The sequence below is a fragment of the Triticum aestivum genome, chromosome 5A, assembly GCF_018294505.1.
Source record: "Triticum aestivum cultivar Chinese Spring chromosome 5A, IWGSC CS RefSeq v2.1, whole genome shotgun sequence".
In the NCBI taxonomy this organism is placed as follows: Eukaryota; Viridiplantae; Streptophyta; class Magnoliopsida; order Poales; family Poaceae; genus Triticum; species Triticum aestivum.
Window position 1 is genome coordinate 79,602,385 of NC_057806.1, and position 24,819 is coordinate 79,627,203.

At 47.2% G+C, this 24,819-nt stretch overlaps 3 protein-coding genes across 4 annotated transcripts; 1 reads left to right on the forward strand and 2 right to left on the reverse strand.

Annotated features, from left to right (window-relative positions):
- Positions 1-1,427: 1,427 nt before the first annotated feature.
- LOC123106626 (cation/H(+) antiporter 15) lies at positions 1,428-4,238 on the forward strand. 2 transcript variants are annotated; one of them, XM_044528728.1, is made up of 2 exons: positions 1,428-1,791; positions 1,887-4,238. In XM_044528728.1, the coding sequence occupies exon 2, from the start codon at positions 2,066-2,068 to the stop codon at positions 4,106-4,108; it is 2,043 nt and encodes a 680-aa protein (XP_044384663.1). In that variant the 5' UTR covers positions 1,428-1,791; positions 1,887-2,065; the 3' UTR covers positions 4,109-4,238. The 2 variants fall into 2 exon arrangements, with proteins under 2 accessions (XP_044384663.1, XP_044384662.1); XM_044528727.1 differs by having other exon boundaries at positions 1,910-4,238.
- Positions 4,239-5,969: 1,731 nt separating this feature from the next.
- Positions 5,970-7,732, reverse strand: LOC123102392 (F-box/FBD/LRR-repeat protein At5g53840). The gene is made up of 3 exons (XM_044523733.1): positions 6,726-7,732; positions 6,476-6,610; positions 5,970-6,385 (listed from the first exon to the last, which is right to left on the reverse strand). The coding sequence occupies exons 1-3, from the start codon at positions 7,635-7,637 to the stop codon at positions 6,026-6,028; spliced, it is 1,407 nt and encodes a 468-aa protein (XP_044379668.1). The 5' UTR covers positions 7,638-7,732; the 3' UTR covers positions 5,970-6,025.
- Positions 7,733-11,943: 4,211 nt separating this feature from the next.
- Positions 11,944-13,782, reverse strand: LOC123106627 (F-box/FBD/LRR-repeat protein At1g13570). The gene is made up of 3 exons (XM_044528729.1): positions 12,727-13,782; positions 12,466-12,600; positions 11,944-12,365 (listed from the first exon to the last, which is right to left on the reverse strand). Exons 1-3 carry the CDS (start codon positions 13,660-13,662, stop codon positions 12,015-12,017), a joined length of 1,422 nt encoding a protein of 473 aa, XP_044384664.1. The 5' UTR covers positions 13,663-13,782; the 3' UTR covers positions 11,944-12,014.
- Between the last annotated feature and the right edge of the window lie 11,037 nt (positions 13,783-24,819).

Sequence of the window (24,819 nt, forward strand, 5' to 3'; positions counted from 1 at the left end):
TTTAAGCCCGATCCGATCGTAGTCTGTAGCGACTCCCAGAGCCGCGATGCAATTCAAGAGCTCGTTCAAAGAGGAGAGCTCCATTGAGTCCATCTGCTCGGCGAATTTTGAGCTGATGTGGAGGCTATTTTCGATGACCCGAGAAGTCATCGTCGGCGCAACGGCCGAGCAGGCAGTCATGACAAAGCCGCCTAGTCGGAGAGTTTAGCCTATAGTCAGGGCTCCCCCAGAAGTGATGTTGTCCTTGACAACGAGACGAGCCATCCCCCCTTATGTTGACGGCACAGTGGAACTCTCAATGAAAGCACCAATATCGATGTCAAAACTGGCGCATCTCGGGTAGGGGGTCCCGAACTGTGCGTCTAAGGTGGATGGTAACAGGAAGCAGGGGACACGATGTTTATCCAGGTTTGGGCCCTCTTGATGGAGGTAATACCCTGCGTCCTGTTTGATTGTTCTTGATGATATGAGTATTACAAGAGTTGATCTACCACGAGATCGTAGAGGCTAAACCCTAAAAGCTAGCCTATGATATGATTGTATGTTGTCCTACGGACTAAACCCTCCGGTTTATATAGATACCGGAGGGGGCTAGGGTTACACAGAGTTGGTTACAAGGGAGGAGATCTTCATATCCGTATTGCCTAGCTTGCCTTCCACGCCAAGGAGAGTCCCATCCAGACACGGGACGAAGTCTTCAATCTTGTATCTTCATAGTCCAACAGTCCGGTCAAAGAATATAGTCCGGCTGTCCCGAGACCCCCTAATGCAGGACTCCCTTAGTATGTCTTTAAAAAAAATTATATGCACTACATTATCGAATGGATGCAGTATACAAATATATTTCATGAGGTTTCATGAGGAGCCCTCATGGAATTTATTTCTTTGTTGTAAATATCCATATTTTCTTTCCACAAGCCTAGCCAAAGTTTACAAAGTCTAACTATGAAAAAAAACGTAGGCAAAAACTTCCTTTTGCGGGACATGAAGTTTTTGCACCCGAGCTCAAATGAGCTTGGATGAACAGTAAATTCATGAAAAATGTCAAAAAAAATCTGAAAAAAATATATGGCAAACTTTGACAAATGTTCTAACAGTTTGCAAAGTTTTATCATGAAATCACATTTGTGGAAGTCGTGGCAAAAGGAAATCAATACTCTGAAAATGCTACCTTCGAAAGCATTTTGGACCACTAATTTTATTTTGCCACGACTTCCAGTGATTTCGTGCTGAAATTTCTCAAGCTCTTAGAATATTTGTCAAAGTTTGCCACAAAAAATAATTATATTTTTTTAACATTTTTAAAATGTTTTTCGAGTTATTGTTCATCCCTATAAGCTCGGATGTGGAAGGGCACTTTGCCTTTTTGCGTGGTTATTAAGAGAGCGCGACCCCGATAAACTGAGCGACTTTTGGTGCTCCACGTTTCCCGGCAAACCACTTCCACTCCACACCATCCCGCGCCTTGGCCTCGCCCCCATCTTGCATGCAAGCATCGAACGCCATGGAAGAAAATTCCCCATTCCGCACTTGCCTTGCTTCCTTCGCCCTCTGCTCCACGAGCGCCGGCCACCGATGTCGCTGGCGGGGGAGGTCGCTGTCAACAGAAGCCTCTACTGCTTGGAGCCCAACTCCCGGCCCACCTCCTCCGGCGTCTTCGCCGGCGACGACCCCCTCAAGTTCTACTTCCCCCTCCTCCTCTACCACATCTGCATCATCTTCATCCTCTCCCAGGCCATGTACGCCGTGTTCCGCCGTGTCGGCATCCCGCTGGTCATCTCCCAGATCCTCGTACGCTCTCGCTCGCTCCTCCATGATGCCATTGTTGTCCGCGATTCATCGAGCTAGCCTCTGGTTGATTGATTGGTTAATTACTAATTGCACAGATGGATCTCCATGCTATGTATAGGCCGGCGCGCTGCTGGGGCCGTCGTTCCTGGGCCACTACCTCCCGCACGTCGGCGAGATCTTCGCCACGCCCAGGGGCTGGGTGCAGATCAACACGGTCGGCGGCTACGCCTTCACGCTCCACATCTTCACCATCGGCGTCAAGACGGACCTCGGCATGATCGTCAAGTCCGGGAAGAAGGCCATCGCCATCGCCGTCCTTGGCACCGCCGCCCCGCACCTCGCCATGTACGTCACGGCCCTCGCGCTCAGCGAACGCATCCCCAAGCAATGGACCGACACCTTCCTCCTCACCAACCTTAACTCCTGGTGGTCGCTCTCGGCCTTCATCGTCGTCTGCTGCACGCTGGATGACCTCCACCTTCTCTCCTCCAAGCTCGGCCGCCTCGCCATGTCCGCCGCCCTCATCGGAGACTTCGCCAACACCTTCGCCATCGCCGGCGTCACGTCCTACCTCCTCCAGGCAAGCCCCGAGGAGAAGCTGCAGCGGATTGGCTTCGCCTCCTCGCTCTCGTTCACCATCTTCATCGCGCTCATGGGGCTGGTGGCGCGGCCGGTGATCCTGCGGCTGATCAGGGACGTGCCAGAGGGCGGCATCCTCTCCGAGTCCCGCCTTGTCGCCGTGCTGCTCATCTCCATCACGTGCAGCTTCGCCGGCGAGCTCCTCGGCCTCCACGCGACGTACGGGCCGTTCATGCTGGGGCTCATGCTCCCCGGTGGCGCCCCGCTGGGTGTGACCCTGGCGGAGCGGCTGGACCGGCTCGTCGCCGGCGTGCTGACGCCGCTGCTCATCGCGCAGGGAGGGATGCGGATGAACGTCCACATGATCACGGACGCCTCCACCTGCGGCCTGCTGGAGGTGTTCTTGGTCGTCGGCATCCTCGCCAAGTTTGTGGCGTGCATGGTGCCGTGCTTGTACTGCCAGATACCGGTCCGGGAGTCCGTGGCCGTCGGCCTCATGATGAACTTCAAGGGCATCACGGAGGTGGTGTACGCCTCGGCCTTCATGGACTCCAAGGTGCTGGACGACGAGGCGTACGCGGCCTTCATGATGAACGTGCTGGTGGTCGGCGCCGCCACAGGGGCGGCGGTCAAGTACATGTACCACCCGGAGGAGAAGTACGTGGCGAACCAGCGGCGCACGGTGGAGAGCAAGAAGGTCGGCGAGGAGCTCCGGGTGCTGGCGTGCGTGCACTCGCAGGTGGACGTGGCGCCGGTGGTGGCGCTGCTTGATGCGGCCAGCCCGACGCCGACGACGCCCGTCTCGGTGTACCTCCTCCACCTTCTGCCGCTCGCCGGGCTCACCAGCTCCGTGCTCCGCTCCTTCAAGCACAGCGACCGGCACTGCGTCCCGACGGGGTCCAAGGCCACCGAGTCGGATCGCGTCGTCAACGCCTTCCAGTTCTTCGTGGAGCAGCGGCAGCAGGGCTCGTCGTCGCTGCTGCCGTACGTGTGCATCGCGCCCTACGCCACCATGCACAACGACGTGTGCACCGTCGCGCTCGACAAGCGCGCCATGCTCATCATCGTGCCCTTCCACAAGCGCCTCGCCATCGACGGCTCCGTGGAGCCCACGTCGCCCAACGCCGGCGCCATCCAGGACACCAACATCAACATACTCAACTACGCGCCCTGCTCCGTCGCCATCCTCGTCGACCGCGGCAGCCTCTCCGGCGTGGCCAGCACCGCCTCCATCGACCCCATCGACGGCCTGTTCCCGCACCGCGTCGCCATGTACTTCCTCGGCGGGCCGGACGACCGGGAGGCCATGGCGCTGGCGGCCTACATGGCCGAGGACGCGCCCATCGGCCTCACCGTCTTCCGCTTCCTGCTGCCCATAGAGTGGCAGCAGCGACTGGACCCCGAGGAGGACGAGCTGGACGACGAGGCCACGCAGGAGTTCGTCGACCGCTGGGTGGACGACAACCGGGTCATGTACACCCAGCACACCGTCGGCGGCTCCCACGAGATGGTGGACGTCATCCGGAACACCAGCGTCGCCTTCGACCTGCTCGTCGTCGGCCGGCGAGCCGACAGCCTCGAGTCGCCGCTCACGGCCGGCATATCGGACTGGAGCGAGCACCTGGAGCTCGGCGTTCTCGGGGACCTGCTCGCCTCCGCCGACTTTGGCTCCCGCTTGTCCACGCTGGTGGTGCAGCAGCAGACCAGGGCGGCCGCCGGTGAGCTCTACCCCGTTTGATTTGAGCACCCCAGTCGTAATCATATTTATTTAACTACGTACAACCTCCTGGAGTGTAGTTGTGTTTGTAAATTTGTAATCGTAATTAACCTCATGTAGTAACATCTTGGAGGCTAGGTCCTACTTACTGTATTTGACACAGATTTCAGTACTAATAGAAATTCAGGCCGGCACACAATGGCATCCGCATCATACGTTCCAGATTCCCGAAATATACAATAGAGAATGATGAAAACGTTTTCAGAATCGCAAAAGTCTTGCTGCCGATGACAATGGGCATTCAGAAAGGTTGCAGACTTCCAGTTCAGCCACAAGCATTAGTTCTGATGTCTCGCTTCAAAGCAAATAATGACCGCAACAATCTGGAGAGTACAATATTCTTCCAGTAACAGTTTTCAGAATCTTCAGAACAATCAATAAAGTTGAGCAAAACTCAAATTGGGATAGGTAACATCAAAGACGGCAATACAGTTCAGTAACTTCAGAGCTAATGGAGGACTGATCAACCATTGACATAACAGTTCCGCGAAAAAACAAATATTCAGTGGTTAAAGCAAGGAATGGATCAAAGAACAGCGCGAATAAAAAGAAAAAAAGACCTAAACCCAATACCGGAGTTGCTAGGCCAGCTGACTTGGCAAGAAATGCCATGTTGCAACTTTGAAGCAAACATAATAACATCACGAGTACGATGGTACCATGACTGAAGCAAAGAACATGCACAATATTAATGATACTAGGTCACAAACATGAATGACAACAGCTATATGAGGCTGTAACTTGATTACGGAGTAATGAAACAGCGCACATAAAATAATAATTTGAGAATACTTGTCTGGTGGAGAACGTACCGGGTAATGTCTCTAATTGCAGCCCCAGACCGTTGTTTCAGAAAATTCAAGTGGAAGCGAAGGATTGGGTCACGCAGGACATAAGCGGGCAGTGGCACTTGTTGAGCGACCTCTAGAACCAGACTGTTATTTGTAGCTTACTCACTCTATCCCCCCCCCCCCCCCCCCCCCCCCCCTCTCTCTCTCATCTTACATTTGTAACTATTTATTCCTTCTAATCGCAATGAAAATCAGCGACCCTGCCTTTCCATCAAAAAAATGTCTAATTGCACATGCCTGTGCACAAAATGCACAAGACCATCTGAACACTCCAATTTAAAACACGACTACTATCCTTAATATGACCCCCCCCCCCCTTTATTGTCATTCAAGAGAAAACACCTACCCTTGGATTATCATCAACAGATGGCACTGCAAGATGTTCATGGATTCATTTGAGAGATGTCGCAGTTCAAGATTAAAGGCATCTTAACAAGCAATCTTCCTTCCTGTGGCTACCATTGATTATGACTATTTGCTTCATACTTTCTGCCATTATTACAAGTACAATAGTATATAACAAAACTAATGACAATTGTAACTTGTAAATCACAAGGTTGCACAGTAATACAAAGCTTAAAAAAGATTACAAACACGGAAATTTACTATGTGCACACAGGAACTTTCCCTTGTTTCCATCTGTTCCTTGTCCCCAGTAGAGAAAACTTGGCAGACAAACTTGAACTACAATATTAACAATCAATCAGTCCTAGTGTTGTTGTAGTGGTAGTCAAGATGAGCACCTCCAGATATTATCTTCTATGGCTGTAGCTATCTACTACCGTTGATTATTCCTCAGTCTTGCAGTGAGATTGCAGAGATTGATATATGCTTCATAAATCTAGACATGCCACATGGTATATCAAACAAACAGCATAGATAGCTAAATCGATGTCCTAATGTTCCAGGATAATACAAACTTGAGAAACTACAAGCACCAAAGCTAATCAAGGTAGGACAAAAATACAAGATGGGATAAGCAGATAGGCAAGAGTAAGTCCTCGATGGACCACCAAACCACGTTTTTTCAGCACCGTCGTACAAATGGATCAACTACATCCAAATCACGGACATGCTTGATGTCCCAGTTAGTGCGGATACATATACCAGTTGTAAAATGAAACTGGGCACCTCTTGAAACTCTGTCCTGCAGCTGAAGTTTCCTACGTTGTTCTACCAAGAACTCCTCATTGTAATAACTGGTTTCAACCTGAAGTGTCATGGACTCTAGCATTCTCGCGTTCAATACAAAGAACGTAACAAAGTTAACTTGAGACTTGATGCCCCGATATGATTTCAGAACTATCGTCTTCAGACGGATGTCAAGACAATTGATCAGATTCCGGTGTTTACGACGCCACAAGTTGCTTGACTCTGAAGTACGTGCCTAAAAAGAACATACAGAGTAACTAAATCAACCACTTGAGAACAGAAACAGATCAAATGAATAGTTTAACTTTGAATGAAGAATCATCACCCTAATGTACAGCTTCTCCAAGCATGGAAAGCATGTCAGCAAGTCAATAACCGTATCCAAACAAAGAGCTTTCATCTGGATAGCTAAAATCTTGACCGTGCACACCGCCATCTCCAGATTATCTACATGTAATCCCTTTACCAAGCATGAACGACAACATTATTCCACGCACAAGTAAGGTGATATGTGATTTTTGCACATACAGAAATGCCATTGAGCAATTCGGAAGCATGACGGATCGATGGTATACCAGAATAACTGTGGATCCAAACGCAAGTCTGTAGAGGTGATCCTGACTGCACTCGTAATACCCATCAGAAAGGAAGCCTATGGTCTCCAGTTTAGGTGCCGCAATTACTGATATGTGCAGACCGGTTTCCTGATGAAGAAGCAGTAACCTTTCAAGACAAGGAGCATTGTTGATGATGAGTTCCTGTAACTGTAACGCGACTTTGTTATTTTCCCAAACAGCATAACTATCAAGACCAACGCTTTTAAGGGAAAGCGAGTTAATTTGGATGCAGGCAAAGCCAAAACTGCGGTGAATCAGAAGGGACTCCAGGACGGGGCAGCTGGCAATCAGGCTATGCAGCGAGCACTCGGAGATGCAGACAAATTCAAGCCCGAGCTGCTGAAGCAGGGGAAAGTGAATCCCTTGGACGGTGCTGTCGGGGAGGTTGGAACATTCGATGGTGACAACACGGAGGGTGGGCGAGAATCGGAAGATTGATGCCGGCGGCGGCCGCTCGAAGCATGAGAACTCAAGCTCCTGGAGGTTGCCCAGAGCGTCGGACCGGAGCAAGGAGTCCACGGTAGTGGATGGGGCGTCAAGGAGGTCGGCGTGGATGCAGAGGCGGCGGCAGGGGCCTTGGTGGGAAGAAATGATGCGTGATAAGGCACCAGCGAGCTCATCCCCGTGGTTGAGGCCGCGGCAGTCGAGGTTGAGAGGGGCGGAGCGCCAGAGGTGGCGCCACCGGGACGCGAGGATCTGGGTGCGGGCGCCGTCCTTGGTGGGGAGGAGCGAGATGATCTCGCCGAGGACGGCGTCGGGGAGGTCGCTGATGGTGTCTTCGGCCGGCGGTTCAGATTCCGCCAACTTTCTTCTTCGGGTCATAGGGCCGCCGGCCGCCGGCAGTGGCGGAGGAGGCTCGCGCCGCCGCATATCTCAGACCCGCACCGCAGCGGGGCGGGTCCGGAGGAATGAAGCAGGGGAGGATCGGGAGGTAAAAGCACGGCAGGCCTACGAACTTGTCAGGCGCGTGATGTTTCAGCCCACAAACTTGCAGAACCCCACTTCGCCACCCACCAACTTGCAGCTGATTTGCAAAATAACCCAAAGCCAATCCTGACACGACATCTGGCAGAGGCGGAGCCGAGGCGGTCGTTGCCTGCTTTTGCAGAAACCCCCTTGGGCTTAACAATAATAAACCCGCACCCCACATCTCTCTCGTTCCCCATTCCAGCGGCAGCCAAATCCCTAGTGTCTCTCCCTCTGTATCGCCCAACAGCAGGAGCACAACAGGCCTAGGAACTTGTCGCTGCCCTTGCTCGCTCTCTGGCTGCGCATTCTGCTTCTGCAGCCCGACGGAGGGGAGCAGCCACTTGTGGGAAGCTGCCATTGGCCTCGAGGATGTCGCTGCGTGGCTCTTCTTGCTGACAGTAGTACGGGCGGCACGATAGAGACGACGCCCAAAGTTCATTACTAGGGATTTGGCTGCAGCTGGAATGGGGAACGAGAGATGTGGGGTGCGGGTTTATTACTGTTAAGCCTAGGGGGTTTCTGCAAACACGGGCGACGACCGCCTCAGCCCCGCCTCCGCTAGATGTCGCGTCAGGACTGGCTTTGGGTTTTTTTGCACGTCGGCTGCAAGTTTGTGGGTGGCGGAGTGAGGTTTTACAAGTTTGTGGGCCAAAACATCACACGCCCGATAAGTTCCTGGGTCTGCCGTGCTTTTACCTCGAGGATCGGGGTTGCGTTTGAAAAACTTCACCGGAAGGCTGCGGATGCTTTGTTCCTTTGAGCTGGGCTTGATTGTTGGAAATATGGGCCCAAAATGAGGGCTTCTGAAAATATTATGTGAAACGAGTAGTGACACTGAAATTCAATATGGGCCCAAAAATGATTTTTAGAATGTCCAAAAAGGATCAAGATAAAGGATTTATGTGTTGTGAGTCACATCTAAATGCTACCTGTAAATTTTTGAGAAAAAATATCAAATATTTTGGCCTGTGCAAAAAAAAAACAATGAACACCAAATTTTACCCCTAGATGTCGCCCTAAATTTTTTTCACCGATTAAACATTGTTGCTTCGCTTCGCATGAAAATTGTCAAGCATACTTGCGACACTAACACTAACATTCACACAAAAAATCAGAACTTTTTGAAAAAAATTACTATTTTTCCATGTTACTGTTCACCACCCCCTACTTTCCACTGATGCGAAGGCTCTCCGGATCTTCAGGGCTTCGGCTTCCATGGTCGCCGAGGGACGACAACTCTTGCCGCTTCTGTACTTATGCATGGCTTGATGGGAAATCTGATGGCACCCCTAGTCCATGCACGTGTTCCTAAGCGTAGGCTTGGGGACCGCACTATATGCCAAGGGTTGACCGATCATGCCTGGGTGCAGGATATTCATGGTGCTCTTGGACATGTCGCCTTGGTGCAATGTGTGGCGCTTTGGCGGCATCTTCACCCCCTCCAGGCTCCAGCTTACCGAGGGGCCAGATGTGCTTCGATGGCGTTGGACTAATTCCGGTACGTACTTTGCCAAATCGTTTGTCTTGCCCTCTTTCAAGTCTTGATCACAAAGCCCTGCTAGCGCATCACTTGGAAGACTTGGGTGCCTCTCCGCATCAAGGTGTTCACCTTCCTCGCCTTCCAAGACAGTTGTTGGACGGCGGACCGTCTTGCTCGCCCCATGAAGAGTGATTTGTGCTATGTGATCAGGTTCCTGGGGATATGCATCACCTTCTTGCCGGGTCTGGCATGATGTGCTTTGCCGATCCATGGCCAAGCTGGCTTGCCCGGTGATGAGCTTCTTTGACTGGTGGGCGACTTCCTGCCATCCTGCTCGCTTGCCCCTACCGAGCATCGTCGAGGTCTCCCCTCCAATATTATGCTCACGGCCTACCTGGACCATTTGGAGACATCGTGACGGACACATCTTCGATGGGCAGCAACCCTTCCTCTCTTGTCTTGTCCACGACATCCACAATGAGGCGTGTTTTTGGGCCAAAGCCGGCGCCACAACAATGATTAAGTATCTCCCGGAGCTGTAATCTTTCCTATTGTTGGGGTTGAGCAACAAGAAGTGCATGGATGAACCCGGGTACATATGAACCCACTTTGAAAAACACATTTTTAAATGCTAAAAAAATCTGAAAAATGTTGCACTGCTACGTCTTCATGTTCTATGTGCGTGCATAAAGTTTCGCGGAAAATAACTTTTTTTGTGATGTGTGCAAAAAAGACAAAAAAAAATGTGTCGTGCAACGCTATTTAGAAGCATTTAGAAATGGGAAAACACACAAGCCGGCGCCACAAAAAAAAATAACTTTTCTGCTCAGGAGCAACGCCTTTCTTTCTGCTCGGGCCATCTTGCACACCCCATGCCGTGTATGTGCTGCACGATGCACCAACCATTGTAATTTTTCACTCTCCTATTAATGGGGAAACACACAAGCTCTGCGTATTCGAAAAAAATATAGTAATGAAGCCTTTTGTGTTGTGTGCAGTGTGCAAAAGCGAAGCATGGTGCTACGATTCAGGCAGCTTCCTTTTCATTTCGGCAGTAAACAAGCATTTGCTTGTGCAGAAGTGCAGAATGATGATATACATAATACATAGATGTACCCCGCGCAGAAGATGTAGGCAAATATTTGCCAAACAAGATTGAAGGGGAGCCTTGGCGTAGTGGTAAAACTGCTGCCTTGTGACCATGAGGTCACGGGTTCAAGTCCTGGAAACAGCCTCTTGCAGAAATGTAGGGAAAGGCTGCGTACAATAGACCCAAAGTGGTCGGACCCTTCCCCAGACCCTGCGCAAGCGGGAGCTACATGCACTGGGGCTGCCCCCAAAATACTCCGAAATGAAAACACTATGCTGGTCACACAATCATGAATTTTCAGTCATGATGCCCAACCGAACAAGGCCGTCAATGCTAAGATTAGCAAATAAATTTAAAGAAAATTTCTTAGAAGCAAAAGTATAGCACGCTAGTACTGATGGACAATTGATTTCCTTGCCAAAACAACACAGGGCATGCATATGTTCCTCTTTCGATTAGAAAACATGATAAATTAGACTCGAAGCACAACTTTGACTTAAATGACCACACAAAACTTGAATTATAACAATATTCAGCCATATGTTATATAAAAAGGAACTGCAATCAAATCCTTTTACTCCAGATTATGAGCACTGGTCGGGCAGATTTCCCATACGTTGGTGGTGTTTCACCACCACCAACAACAACAAAGCCTTTAGTCCCAAGCAAGTTGGGGTAGGCTAGAGGTGAAACCCATAAGATCTCGCAACCAACTCATGACTCTGGCACATGGATAGCAAGCTTCCACGCACCCCTGTTCATAGCTAGCTTTTTGTCGATACTCCAATCCTTCAGGTCTCTCTTAACGGACTCCTCCCATGTCAAAATCGGTCGACCCCGCCCTCTCTTGACATTCTCCGCACGCTTTAGCCATCCGCTATGCACTGGAGCTTCCGGAGGCCTGCGCTGAATATGCCCAAACCATCTCAAACGATGTTGGACAAGCTTCTCCTCAATTGGTGCTACCCCAACTCTATCTCGTATATCATCATTCTGGACTCGATCCTTCCTCGTGTGGCCACACATCCATCTCAACATACGCATCTCCGCCACACATAACTGTTGAACATGTCGTCTTTTAGTCGGCCAACACTCCGCGCCATACAACATTGCGGGTCGAACCGCCGTCCTGTAGAACTTGCCTTTTACCTTTTGTGGCACTCTCTTGTCACAGAGAATGCCAGAAGCTTGGCGCCACTTCATCCATCCGGCTTTGATTCGATGGTTCACATCTTCATCAATACCCCCATCCTCCTGCAACATTGACCCCAAATACCGAAAGGTGTCCTTCCGAGGTACCACCTGGCCATCAAGGCTAACCTCCTCCTCCTCACAGCTAGTAGTACTGAAACCGCACATCATGTACTCGATTTTAGTTCTACTAAGCCTAAACCCTTTCGATTCCAAGGTTTGTCTCCATAACTCTAACTTCCTATTCCTTTCACCAGAAATCAAAATAAGTTGTAGCTACCCTACCATTCTTAATTAGTCCTCAATATTACAATCAGATTACCCTGTGCTTCATAAATTGCAAGGCTGCCACATGTTATATCATAAGACACAAACAGCTAGTTTAAATGTTTGAGGTTTCAGATAATATAAACATACAACAACGGCAAACACCAAAAGCAATCAAGTTTTGCCAGAATAATAACTGAGATAGGTTAACATTGAAGAACAATTCCAAAATGGACAAGAGCCACTTTACTCATACAAATGGATCAGTTAAATCCAAGTCACGGACATGATGCACATCCCAAACACCACGGGCACATCTATCAGTTGTAAAATGAAACCGAGCACCTCTTGAAGCCTTGTTTTCTAGCTGAAGCTTCCTACGTTGTTCTGCCAAGAATTTTTCATTGTAATCCCTGGCCCCGATCTGAAGTGTCATTAACTCAAGCACTGTAGCGTTCAGTACAAAGAATGAAGCAAATTCAATGTCAGACTTAATACCCTCATAACATTCAAATACTATTGTCTTTAGACGGATGTTAGGACATTTGGTAAGATTCCGGTGTCTGCGACCGCGCACACTTTTTTCCTTCTTCGACTCTGACTGAAAAAGAACATGGACAAATGGAAACCAACCACTTCGGTTCAGCAAGTAGATCAAATGAGCATTTGAAGGCAAAGAATTATAAATGAAGAACTTTCACCTCAATGTACATCTTCTCCAAGCACGGAAAGCATCGCATCAACTCGATAATTGTATCCAAACTAAGAAGCTTCATATTGACAGCTAAATTCTTCACTGTGTGCACCACCGTTGTCAGTCTATCGACACGCAAGCCCTTCATCAAGCATCATAGACAAAATTAGGCCAACGACAAGTGCACATGGTGTTATTTTTCCTGCAGACAGAGATAAAACTGAGAAGCCTCATGAAGGCAACAAGTAGGATGGCCAAACACGAGTACCTGAATAACCGTGGAGCCAAACACGAGTCTGGAGAGATCATCCTCTTTGGAAATGTAAAACCCATCAGAAAGGCAGCCTATGCTCTCCAGTTTAGGCGCGGACACTACCGATATATGCAGACCATAGTCAAAATCAAGATGCAGCAACCTTTGAAGGCAAGGTGCATTCTCGACAATGAGTTCCTTTAACTGGTCATTGCCTTTCCGATAGTTCTTGACAGCAAAGCTTCTAAGGGTAAGGGAGTTGATCCTGAGGCAGCGAAAGCCGAATCCATGGCTAACCAGCAAGCACTCCAAAGCAGGGCAACTGGCAATCAAGCTGTGCAGTGAGCACTCCGAGATGCTGACAAGTTCAAGTCCGAGCTGCTTAAGCAGGGGGAAGTGAAGCCCTTGGACGGTGCTGTCCGGAAGGTTGCAGTTTCCGATGGTGGCAACACAGAGCGTGGCCGAGAAGCGGAACATGGACGATGGTGGCGGCTGCTGCAGCGGCTGCGGTCGATAGTACGGTTTGAACCAGAACTCCAGCTCCTGGAGGTTGTCCAGGGCGGGGGTTCGGAGCCATTTGTCCACCGTGGAGGCTCGGTCGCCGAGGAAGCACGAGGGGACGCAGAAGCGGCGGCAGGGGGGCGGATGCGTTGAAACCGTGCGCGAGACGATGCCGGCGAGTACCTCGTTATCGGCGGGGAGGCCCTCGCAGTCGATGCTAAGAGGCGCGGAGCTCCAGATGTGGCGCCACCGGTGCGCGAGGATCTGGGTGCGGGCGCCTTGGTTGGTGGGGAGGCGGGAGACGATTTCGCCGAGGATGGCGTCGGGGAGGTTGCTGATGCGGTCGGCGCTTTCTTCATCCTCGCCCGCTCCGGGCGGCGGTTGTTGGTTGTGGGCGGAGGGGGGCGCCGTAAATTTCGTCCTCTTCGGCATAGGACCGCGCGCCTCCATGTCTGGCCGGCGGCCGGACTAGGGCACAGGTGGGTGGAGCGCCGCCGCACTCGTGGTCTCGACCTTTCGGTTTGAGTTTTTTTTCCTTTCACCTGTCGGAGGAAGGAGGGCAGTGCAGTGGGCCGGGCCTTTCTGCTTATTATGTTGCTTGCGCTGAGGTTTCCAGCTTGACGAGTAAGATTGCCTAATTCAAATAGCTCCCCTAAAGTTTACTGCCAGTAAAGGTTTCCAGCTTGACGCAAGTCTGAACGCTGAGTATACTGCCTAGGAGGTAAAAACAGCGCTATTCCAGATGTTCCCTACAAAGGCACCGGGTCCTGATGGTTTTCCTGCTCATTTCTATCAATGCAACTGGGATATCTGTGGTGAGGATGTCACGAGGATTGTGCTTCGTATTGTACGGGGAGAGGAAACCCCGGAGGGAATCAACGATACAATTTTGGTTTTAATACCAAAGGTAATCAGCCCCTCTCTGTTATCACAGCTTCATCCAATAAGTCTCTGCAATGTTCTATATAAAATTGGTTCTAAGGTTGTGGCCAACAGACTTAAGTTAGTGCTGCCTCACATAATTTCTGAGAAGCAATCTGCTTTTGTTCCTGGAAGACTTATCAAAGACAATATCATATGTGCTTATGAATGTTTGCATTTCATGAAAAAGTCAAAATCAAAGTCAAACAGTTTCTGTGCTTTGAAATTAGATATGATAAAAGCATATGATAGACTGGAATGGCCATACCTGAAGGGCATTATGGCTAAGCTGGGATTCTCACATCAGTGGATCAATACAGTTATGGATTTTGTTTCTTCAGTATCTTTCTCAGTCCTTTTCAATGGAGAGAAACTTGAATCTTTTAAGCCGACGAGAGGTATTCGGCAAGGAGACCCAATATCCCCTTACTTATTCTTGATTGCAGCAGAGGGCCTTTCGTGCCTCCTGAAATCCAGTTCTGAGTCATCAATTGCAGGTATTAAGGTGGCCCCAACGGCACCCACCATAAACCACCGGTTATTTGCAGATGACAACTTGTTGTTGTTCAAGGCTAGTGTGGAGGGATCAGTTGCAGTGTCAAACCTGTTGGATACATATTGTAATGCATCAGAACAGAGGATAAACCACGATAAATCTTCAATCTTCTTTAGCAAGTGCTGCCCCACAATTCTGAAGGAAGAGATCAAAAATTCTTTGCATGTGCACAATGAGTCTTTGAGTGAATGCTATTTGGGAATGCCTACTGAAGTAGGACATTCAAAAAATGGCACCTTCAAGTATTTGAGAGATCGTGTATGGAAAAAAATTAAAGGGTGGATGGAGAAGCTTCTGTCAGCTGCTGGTAAAGAAGTGTTGATCAAGTCCATTGCACAAGCTATTCCAGTGTTCTCCATGTCATGTTTCCGTTTGCCAAGGGGTTTATGTGAGAATATTACTTCTATCATACGGCAGTTTTGGTGGGGAAGCAAGAACGTAAAGAGGAAGCCTAGCTGGGTTGCATAGGATACGATGACTAGGCCAAAACATTTGGGAGGATTGGGGTTTCGTGACCCGGAGATATTCAACTTAGCACTCTTGGCCAGACAATCCTGGCGGCTAATGACAGATGAGACATCTTTGAGTGCTAGATTGTTGAAATCTGTTTACTATCCTCAATCTACATTACTGGAAGCTAAATTGGGAACTCACCCTTCTCAGATTTGGCGAGCAGTTTTGGATGGGAGTGTTGGGTTTCGTAGTAATTTCAAAAAAATTCCTACGCACACGCAAGATCATGTGATGCATAGCAACGAGAGGGAAGAGTGTTGTCTACGTACCCACGCAGACCGACTGCGGAAGCGTTGACACGACGTAGAGGAAGTAGTCGTACGTCTTCATGATCCAACCGATCAAGCACCGAAACTACGGCACCTCCGAGTTCGAGCACACGTTCAGCTCGATGACGATCCCCGGACTCCGATCCAGCAAAGTGTCGGGGAAGAGTTCCGTCAGCACGACGGCGTGGTGACGATCTTGATGCACTACAGCAGCAGGGCTTCACCTAAACTCCGCTACAGTATTATCGAGGAATATGGTGGCTGGGGCACCGCACACGGCTAAGGAATAGATCACGTGGATCAACTTGTGTGTTCTAGGGTGCCTTTGCCTCGGTATATAAAGGACTAGAGGGGGGGAGGCTGGCCGGCCAAGGTGTGGCGCGCCAGGAGAGTCCTACTCCCTCTGGGAGTAGGATCCCCCCCCCCCAATCCTAATTGGAATAGGATTCGCGGAGGGGGAAAAGAGAGAGAGGGGGACGGCCACCTCTCCTAGTCCTAATAGGACTAGGGGAAGGGGGGAGACGCACAGCCACCTTGGGCTGCCCCTTTCTCCTTTCCACTAAAGCCCACTAAGGCCCATATAGCTCCCGGGGGGGTCCGGTAACCTCCCGGTACTCCGGTAAAATCCCGATTTCACCCAGAACACTTTCGATATCCAAACATAGGCTTCCAATATCAATCTTTACGTCTCGACCATTTCGAGACTCCTCGTCATGTCCATGATCACATCCGGGACTCCGAACAACCTTCGGTACATCAAAATGCATAAACTCATAATATAACTGTCATCGTAACCTTAAGCGTGCGGACCCTACGGGTTCGAGAACAATGTAGACATGACCGAGACATGTCTCCGGTCAATAACCAATAGCGGGACCTGGATGCCCATATTGGCTCCTACATATTCTACGAAGATCTTTATCGGTCAGACCGCATAACAACATACGTTGTTCCCTTTGTCATCGGTATGTTACTTGCCCGAGATTCGATCGTCGGTATCCAATACCTAGTTCAATCTCGTTACCGGCAAGTCTCTTTACTCGTTCTGTAATACATCATCCCGCAACTAACTCATTAGTTGCAATGCTTGCAAGGCTTATGTGATGTGCATTACCGAGAGGGCCCAGAGATACCTCTCCGACAATCGGAGTGACAAAACCTAATCTCGAAATACGCCAACCCAACATGTACCTTTGGAGACACCTGTAGTACTCCTTTATAATCACCCAGTTACGTTGTGACGTTTGGTAGTACCCAAAGTGTTCCTCCGGTAAACGGGAGTTGCATAATCTCATAGTTATAGGAACATGTATAAGTCATGAAGAAAGCAATAGCAACATACTAAACGATCGGGTGCTAAGCTAATGGAATGGGTCATGTCAATCAGATCATTCTCTTAATGATGTGATCCCGTTAATCAAATAACAACTCATTGTTCATGGTTAGGAAACATAACCATCTTTGATTAACGAGCTAGTCAAGTAGAGGCATACTAGTGACACTCTGTTTGTCTATGTATTCACACATGTATTATGTTTCCGGTTAATACAATTCTAGCATGAATAATAAACATTTATCATGATATAAGGAAATAAATAATAACTTTATTATTGCCTCTAGGGCATATTTCCTTCAGTCTCCCACTTGCACTAGAGTCAATAATCTAGTTCACATCGCCATGTGATTTAACAGCAATAGTTCACATCACCATGTGATTAACACCCATAGTTCACATCGATATGTGATAAACACCCAAAGGGTTTACTAGAGTCAATAATCTAGTTCACATCGCTATGTGATTAACATCCAAAGAGTACTAAGGTGTGATCATGTTTTGCTTGTGAGATAATTTTAGTCAACGGGTCTGTCACATTCAGATCCGTAAGTATTTTGCGAATTTCTATGTCAACAATGCTCTGCACGGAGCTACTCTAGCTTATTGCTCCCACTTTCAATATGTATCTAGATCGAGACTTAGAGTCATCCAGATCTGTGTCAAAACTTGCATCGACGTAACTTTTTACGACGAACCTTTTTGTCACCTCCATAATTGAGAAATATTTCCTTATTCCACTAAGGATAATTTTGACCTCTGTCCAGTGATCTACTCTTAGATCACTATTGTACTCCCTTGCTTAACACAGTGTAGGGTATACAATAGATCTGGTACACAGCATGGCATACTTTATAGAACCTATGGCTGAGGCATAGGGAATGACTTTCATTCTCTTTCTATCTTCTGCCGTGGTCGGGCTTTGAGTCTTACTCAACTTCACACCTTGTAACACAGGCAAGAAACTTTTTCTTTGACTGTTCCATTTTGAACTACTTCAAAATCTTGTCAAGGTATGTACTCATTGAAAAACTTATCAAGCGTCTTGATCTATCTCTATAGACCTTGATACTCAATATGTAAGCAGCTTTACCGAGGTCTTTCTTTGAAAAACTCCTTTCAAATATTCCTTTATGCTTTGCAGAATAATTCTACATTATTTCCGATCAACAATATGTCATACACATATACTTATCAGAAATGATGTAGTGCTCCCACTCACTTTCTTGTAAATACAGGCTTCACCGCAAGTCTATATAAAACTTATATGCTTTGATCAACTTATCAAAGCGTATATTCCAACTCCGAGATGCTTGCACCAGTCCATAGATGGATCGCTGGAGCTTGCATATTTTGTTAACACCTTTAGGATTGACAAAACCTTCTGGTTGTATCATATACAACTCTTCTTTAATAAATCTATTAAGGAATGCAGTTTTGTTTATCCATTTGCCAGATTTCATAAAATGCGGCAATTGCTAACATGATTCGGACAGACTTAAGCATAGATTCGAGTGAGAAAACCTCATCGTAGTCAACACCTTGAACTTTGTCGAAAACCTTTTACGACAATTCTAGCTTTGTGGATAGTAACACTACTATCAGCGTCCGTCTTCCTCTTGATTATCCATTTATTTTCTATGGCTTGCCGATCATCGGGCAAATCCATCAAAGTCCATACTTTGTTCTCATACATGGATCATATCTCAGATTTCATGGCCTCAAACCATTTCGCGGAATCTGGGCTCATCATCGCTTCCTCATAGTTCGCAAGTTCGTCATGGTCTAGTAACATGACTTCGAGAATAGGATTACCGTACCACTCTGGTGTGGATCTCACTCTGGTTTACCTACGAGATTTGGTAGTAACTTGATGTGAAGTTACATGATCATCATCATTAGCTTCCTCACTAATTGGTGTAGTAGTCACAAGAACAGATTTTTGTGATAAACTACTTTCCAATAAGGGAGTAGGTACAGTTACCTCATCAAGTTCTAGTTTCCTCCCACTCACTTCTTTCGAGAGAAACTCCTTCTCTAGAAAAACTCCAAATTTAGCAACAAAAGTCTTGCCTTCGGATCTGTGATAGAAGGTGTATCCAATAGTTTCCTTTGGATATCCTATGAAGATTTACTTCTCCGATTTGGGTTCGAGCTTATCATGTTGAAATTTTTTCACATAAGTATCACAGTCCCAAACTTTAAGAAACGACAACTTTGGTTTCTTGCCAAACCACAGTTCAGATTGTGTCATCTCAACGGACTTAGATGGTGCCCTTTTAAACGTGAATGCAGATGTCTTTAATGCATAACCCCAAAATGATAGTGGTAGATCGGTAAGAGACATCATAGATCGCACCATATCTAATAAAGTAGGGTTATGATGTTCGGACACACCATTATGCTGTGGTGTTCCAGGTGGCGTGAGTAGTGAAACTATTTCACATTGTTTTAACTGAAGACCAAACTCGTAACTCAAATATTTGTCTCCGCGATCAGATCGTAGAAACTTTATTTTCTTGTCACGATGATTTTCCACTTCACTCTGAAATTCTTTGAACTTTTCAAATGTTTCAGACTTATGTTTCATCAAGTAGATATACCCATATCTGCTCAAATCATCTGTGAAGTTCAGAAAATAACGATACTTGCCGTGAGCCTTAACACTCATCAGACCGCATACATCAGTATGTATTATTTCCAATAAGTCAGTTGCTCGCTCCGGAGAACGGAGTCTTAGTCATCTTGCCCATGAGGCATGGTTCGCAAGCATCAAGTGATTCATAATCAAGTGATTCCAAAATTCCATCAGCATGGAGTTTCTTCATGTGCTTTACACCAATATGACCTAAACGGTAGTGCCACAAATAAGTTGCACTCTCATTATCAACTCTGCATCTTTTGGCTTCAACATTATGAATATGTGTGTTACTACTATCGAGATCCAACGAACTATTTTCATTGGGTGTGTAACCATATAAGGTTTTATTCATGTAAACAGAACAACAATTTATTCTCTTACTTAAATGAATAACCGTATTACAATAAACATGATCAAATCATATTCATGCTTAACGCAAACACCAAATAACACTTATTCAGGTTCAACACTAATCCCGAGAGTATAGGGTGTGTGCGATGATGATCATATCAATCTTGGAACCACTTCCAACACACATCGTCACTTTACCCTTAACTAGTCTCTGTTTATTCTGCAACTCCCGTTTCGAGTTACTAATCTTAGCAACTGAACTAGTATCAAATACTGAGGGGTTGCTATAAACACTAGTAAAGTACACATCAATAACATGTATATCAAATATACTTATGTTCACTTTGCCATCCTTCTTATCTGCCAATCACTTGGGGTAGTTCCGCTTCCAGTGACCAGTCCCTTTGCAGTAGAAACACTTAGTCTCAGGTTAGGACTAGACTCGGGCTTCTTCACTTGAGCAGCAACTTGCTTGCTGTTCTTCTTGAAGTTCCCCTTCTTCCCTCTGCCCTTTTCTTGAAACTAGTGGTCTTGTCTACCATCAACACTTGATGTTTTTCTCAATTTCTACCTTCGTCAATTTCCGCATTACGAAGAGCTTGGGAATCGTTTCCGTTATCCCTTGCATATCATAGTTCATCACGAAGTTCTACTAACTTGGTGATGGTGACTAGAGAATTCTGTCAATCACTATCTTATCTGGAAGATTAACTCCCACTTGATTCAAGCGATTGTAGTACTCAGATAATCTGAGCACATGCTCACTAGTTGAGCGATTCTCCTCCATATTTTAGCTATAGAACTTGTTGGAGACTTCATATCTCTCAACTCGGGTATTTGCTTGAAATATTAACTTCAACTCCTGGAACATCTCATATGCTCCATGACGTTCAAAACGTCTTTGAAGTCCCGATTCTAAGCCATTAAGCATGGTGCACTAAACTATCAAGTAGTCATCATATTGAGCTAGCCAAACGTTCATAACGTCTGCATCTGCTCCTGCAATAGGTCCGTCACCTAGCGGTGCATCAAGGACATAATTCTTCTGTGCAGCAATGAGGATAAACCTCGGATCACGGATCCAATCCGCATCATTGCTACTAACATCTTTCAACACAATTTTCTCTAGGAACATATCAAAATAAACACAGGGAAGCAACAACGCGAGCTATTGATCTACAACATAATTTGCAAAATACTACCAGGACTAAGTTCATGATAAATTTAAGTTCAATTAATCATATTACTTAAGAACTCCCACTTAGATAGACATCCCTCTAATCCTCTAAGTGATTACGTGATCCAAATCAACTAAACCATGTCCGATCATCACGTGAGATGGAGTAGTTTCATTGGTGAACATCACTATGTTGATCATATCTGCTATATGATTCACGCTCGACCTTTCGGTCTTCGTGTTCTGAGGCCATATCTGTATATGCTTGGCTCGTCAAGTATAACCTGAGTATTCTGCGTGTGCAACTGTTTTGCACCCGTTGTATTTGAACGTAGAACCTATCACACCCGATCATCACGTGGTGTCTCAGCACGAAGAACTTTCGCAACGGTGCATACTCAGGGAGAACACTTCTTGATAATTTAGTGAGAGATCATCTTATAATGCTACCGTCAATCAAAGCAAGATAAGATGCATAAAAGGATAAACATCACATGCAATCAATATAAGTGATATGATATGGCCATCATCATCTTGTGCTTGTGATCTCCATCTCCGAAGCACCGTCGTGATCACCATCGTCACCGGCGTGACACCTTGATCTCCATCGTAGCATCGTTGTCGTCTCGCCAAGCTTGTGCTTCCACGACTATTACTACCGTTTAGCAATAAAGTAAAGCATTACATCGCGATTTCATTGCATACAATAAAACGACAACTATAAGGCTCCTGCAAGTTGCCGATAACTCGGTTACAAAACATGATCATCTCATACAATAAAATTCAGCATCATGTCTTGACCATATCACATCACAACATGCCCTGCAAAAACAAGTTAGACGTCCTCTACTTTGTTGTTGCAATTTTTACGTGGCTGCTACGGGCTTAAGCAAGAACCAATCTCACCTATGCATCAAAACCATAACGATAGTTTGTCAAATAGACTCCGTTTTAACCTTCGCAAGGACCGGGCGTAGCCATACTTGGTTCAACTAAAGTTGGAGAGACTGTCGCCCGCAAGCCACCTATGTGCAAAGCACGTTGAGGGAACTGGTCTCGCGTAAGCGTACGCGTAATGTTGGTCCGGGTCGTCTCGTCCAACAATGCCGCTGAACCAAAGTACGACATGCTGATAGGCAGTATGACTTATATCGCCCACAACTCACTTGTGTTCTACTCGTGCATATAACATCAACATAAATAACCTAGGCTCGGATGCCACTGTTGGGTTTCGTAGTAATTTCAAAAAATTTCTTACGCACACGCAAGATCATGTGATGCATAGCAACGAGAGGGGAGAGTGTTGTCTACGTACCCACGTAGACCGACTGCGGAAGCGTTGAAAACGACGTAGAGGAAGTAGTCGTACGTCTTCACGATCCAACCTATCAAGCACCGAAACTACGACACCTCCGAGTTCGAGCACACGTTCAGCTCGATGACGATCCCCGGACTCCGATCCAGCAAAGTGTCGGGGAAGAGTTCTGTCAGCACGACGGCGTGGTGACGGTCTTGATGCACTACAGCAGCAGGGCTTCACCTAAACTCCGCTACAGTATTATCGAGGAATATGGTGGCTGGGGCACCGCACACGGCTAAGGAATAGATCACGTGGATCAACTTGTGTGTTCTAGGGTGCCTTTGCCTCAGTATATAAAGGACTAGAGGGGGGAGGCTGGCCGGCCAAGGTGTGGCGCGCCAGGAGAGTCCTACTCCCTCTGGGAGTAGGATTCCCCCCCCCCCCCAATCCTAGTTGGAATAGGATTCGCGGAGGGGGAAAAGAGAGAGAGGGGGCCGGCCACCTCTCCTAGTCCTAATAGGACTAGGGGAAGGGGGGAGGCGCGCAGCCACTAAGGCCCATATAGCTCCCGGGGGGTTCCGGTAACCTCCCGGTACTCCGGTAAAATCCCGATTTCACCCGGAACACTTCCGATATCCAAACATAGGCTTCCAATATATCAATCTTTACGTCTCGACCATTTCGAGACTCCTTGTCATGTCCGTGATCACATCCGGGACTCCGAACAACCTTCGGTACATCAAAATGCATAAACTCATACTATAACTGTCATCGTAACCTTAAGCGTGCGGACCCTACGGGTTCGAGAACAATGTAGACATGATCGAGACATGTTTCCGGTCAATAACCAATAGCGGGACCTAGATGCCCATATTGGATCCTACATATTCTACGAAGATCTTTATCGGTCAGACCGCATAACAACATACGTTGTTCCCTTTGTCATCGGTATGTTACTTGCCCGAGATTCGATCATCGGTATCCAATACCTAGTTCAATCTCGTTACCGGCAAGTCTCTTTACTCGTTCTGTAATACATCATCCTGCAACTAACTCATTAGTTGCAATGCTTGCAAGGCTTATGTGATGTGCAATACCGAGAGGGCCCAGAGATACCTCTCCGACAATCGGAGTGACAAAACCTAATCTCGAAATACGCCAACCCAACATGTACCTTTGGTGACACCTGTAGTACTCCTTTATAATCACCCAGTTACATTGTGACGTTTGGTAGTACCCAAAGTGTTCCTCCGGTAAACGGGAGTTGCATAATCTCATAGTTATAGGAACATGTATAAGTCATGAAGAAAGCAATAGCAACATACTAAACGATCGGGTGCTAAGCTAATGGAATGGGTCATGTCAATCAGATCATTCTCTTAATGATGTGATCCTGTTAATCAAATAACAACTCATTGTTCATGGTTAGGAAACATAACCATCTTTGATTAACAAGCTAGTCAAGTAGAGGCATACTAGTGACACTCTGTTTGTCTATGTATTCACACATGTATTATGTTTCCGGTTAATACAATTCTACCATGAATAATAAACATTTATCATGATATAAGGAAATAAATAATAACTTTATTATTGCCTCTAAGGCATATTTCCTTCAGGGAGGGATATCTTGGCCCAAGGAATTATAAGGAGGATTGGCAATGGAGAGGAGACCTACGTGTGGACACACAATTGGATACCGAGAGACAATTTCAAACGCCCGATTACATCCTTAGCCCCTAACCCTCCAACTAAAGTCTCAGACTACATCATGTCAGCTACTGCTGAATGGAATGAGGGATTATTGCGGTCGGTCTTTACTCCTTTTGATGCAGAGGAGATTTTGAAAATACCTTTGTGCACAAGGAACGTGACGGATTTTTGGGCGTGGCATGAGGAAGACCGGGGTGTTTTCACCGTCCGGTCGGCATATAAGATGATCTTGCGGACCAAGTTGAGCAGGGAAAGGTGGCTTTATCAAGAGGAAGGTCCATCAGCAAGGGAGAGTAAGAAGTGGTTGGCGATTTGGCACTTACAGGTTCCCTCAAAACTTAGGATGTTTGTTTGGAGGCTAGCGAGACAGTCGATGCCGACCGGCGACGTGCTACATCATAGAAACATGGCTGATCAGGATACATGCAGAATCTGTGGGGCTCGAGATACATGGAGGCATGTGCTTATGACATGTTCTATGTTGAGAAGCATTTGGGCCCTTGCACCGAAGGAATTTGTGGAGAAAGTCATTGCTAGCCAAGAGGAGGATCCGAAGGCATGGTTGTTTGCTTTGCATGAAATATTAGACGAGGACGAGTTCACTCGTTTGGTGGTTACGTCCTGGGCTATATGGGGTGCGCGGAGGAAAGCTGTGTACAAGGATATTTTCCAATCACCTTTCGCCACCAACAGCTTCATAACGAAATATTTGTGAGAATTGAAGCAAGTGAGCTGTAGGACTCAATGTCCTATGACAGTGCCTGTTTCGAGACCGTCAACCTGGCTCCCTCCTCATCAGGGCTGTGCAAAGTTATGCAGATGCTGCTATATCT

What these genes read in the sequence shown, in the direction of transcription:
- LOC123106626 (XM_044528727.1), top strand. Translation starts at nt 1,576, where the DNA reads ATGTCGCTGGCGGGGGAGGTCGCTGTCAACAGAAGCCTCTACTGCTTG. An exon ending in TGGTCATCTCCCAGATCCTC is followed by an intron (nt 1,792 to 1,909) that starts GTACGCTCTCGC and finishes TGCTATGTATAG; the next exon opens with GCCGGCGCGCTGCTGGGGCC.
- LOC123102392 (XM_044523733.1), bottom strand. Translation starts at nt 7,637, where the DNA reads ATGCGGCGGCGCGAGCCTCCTCCGCCACTGCCGGCGGCCGGCGGCCCT. An exon ending in TTGGATCCACAGTTATTCTG is followed by an intron (nt 6,611 to 6,725) that starts GTATACCATCGA and finishes TGCTTGGTAAAG; the next exon opens with GGATTACATGTAGATAATCT. An exon ending in TGGAGAAGCTGTACATTAGG is followed by an intron (nt 6,386 to 6,475) that starts GTGATGATTCTT and finishes TGTTCTTTTTAG; the next exon opens with GCACGTACTTCAGAGTCAAG.
- LOC123106627 (XM_044528729.1), bottom strand. Translation starts at nt 13,662, where the DNA reads ATGGAGGCGCGCGGTCCTATGCCGAAGAGGACGAAATTTACGGCGCCC. An exon ending in TTGGCTCCACGGTTATTCAG is followed by an intron (nt 12,601 to 12,726) that starts GTACTCGTGTTT and finishes TGCTTGATGAAG; the next exon opens with GGCTTGCGTGTCGATAGACT. An exon ending in TGGAGAAGATGTACATTGAG is followed by an intron (nt 12,366 to 12,465) that starts GTGAAAGTTCTT and finishes GTTCTTTTTCAG; the next exon opens with TCAGAGTCGAAGAAGGAAAA.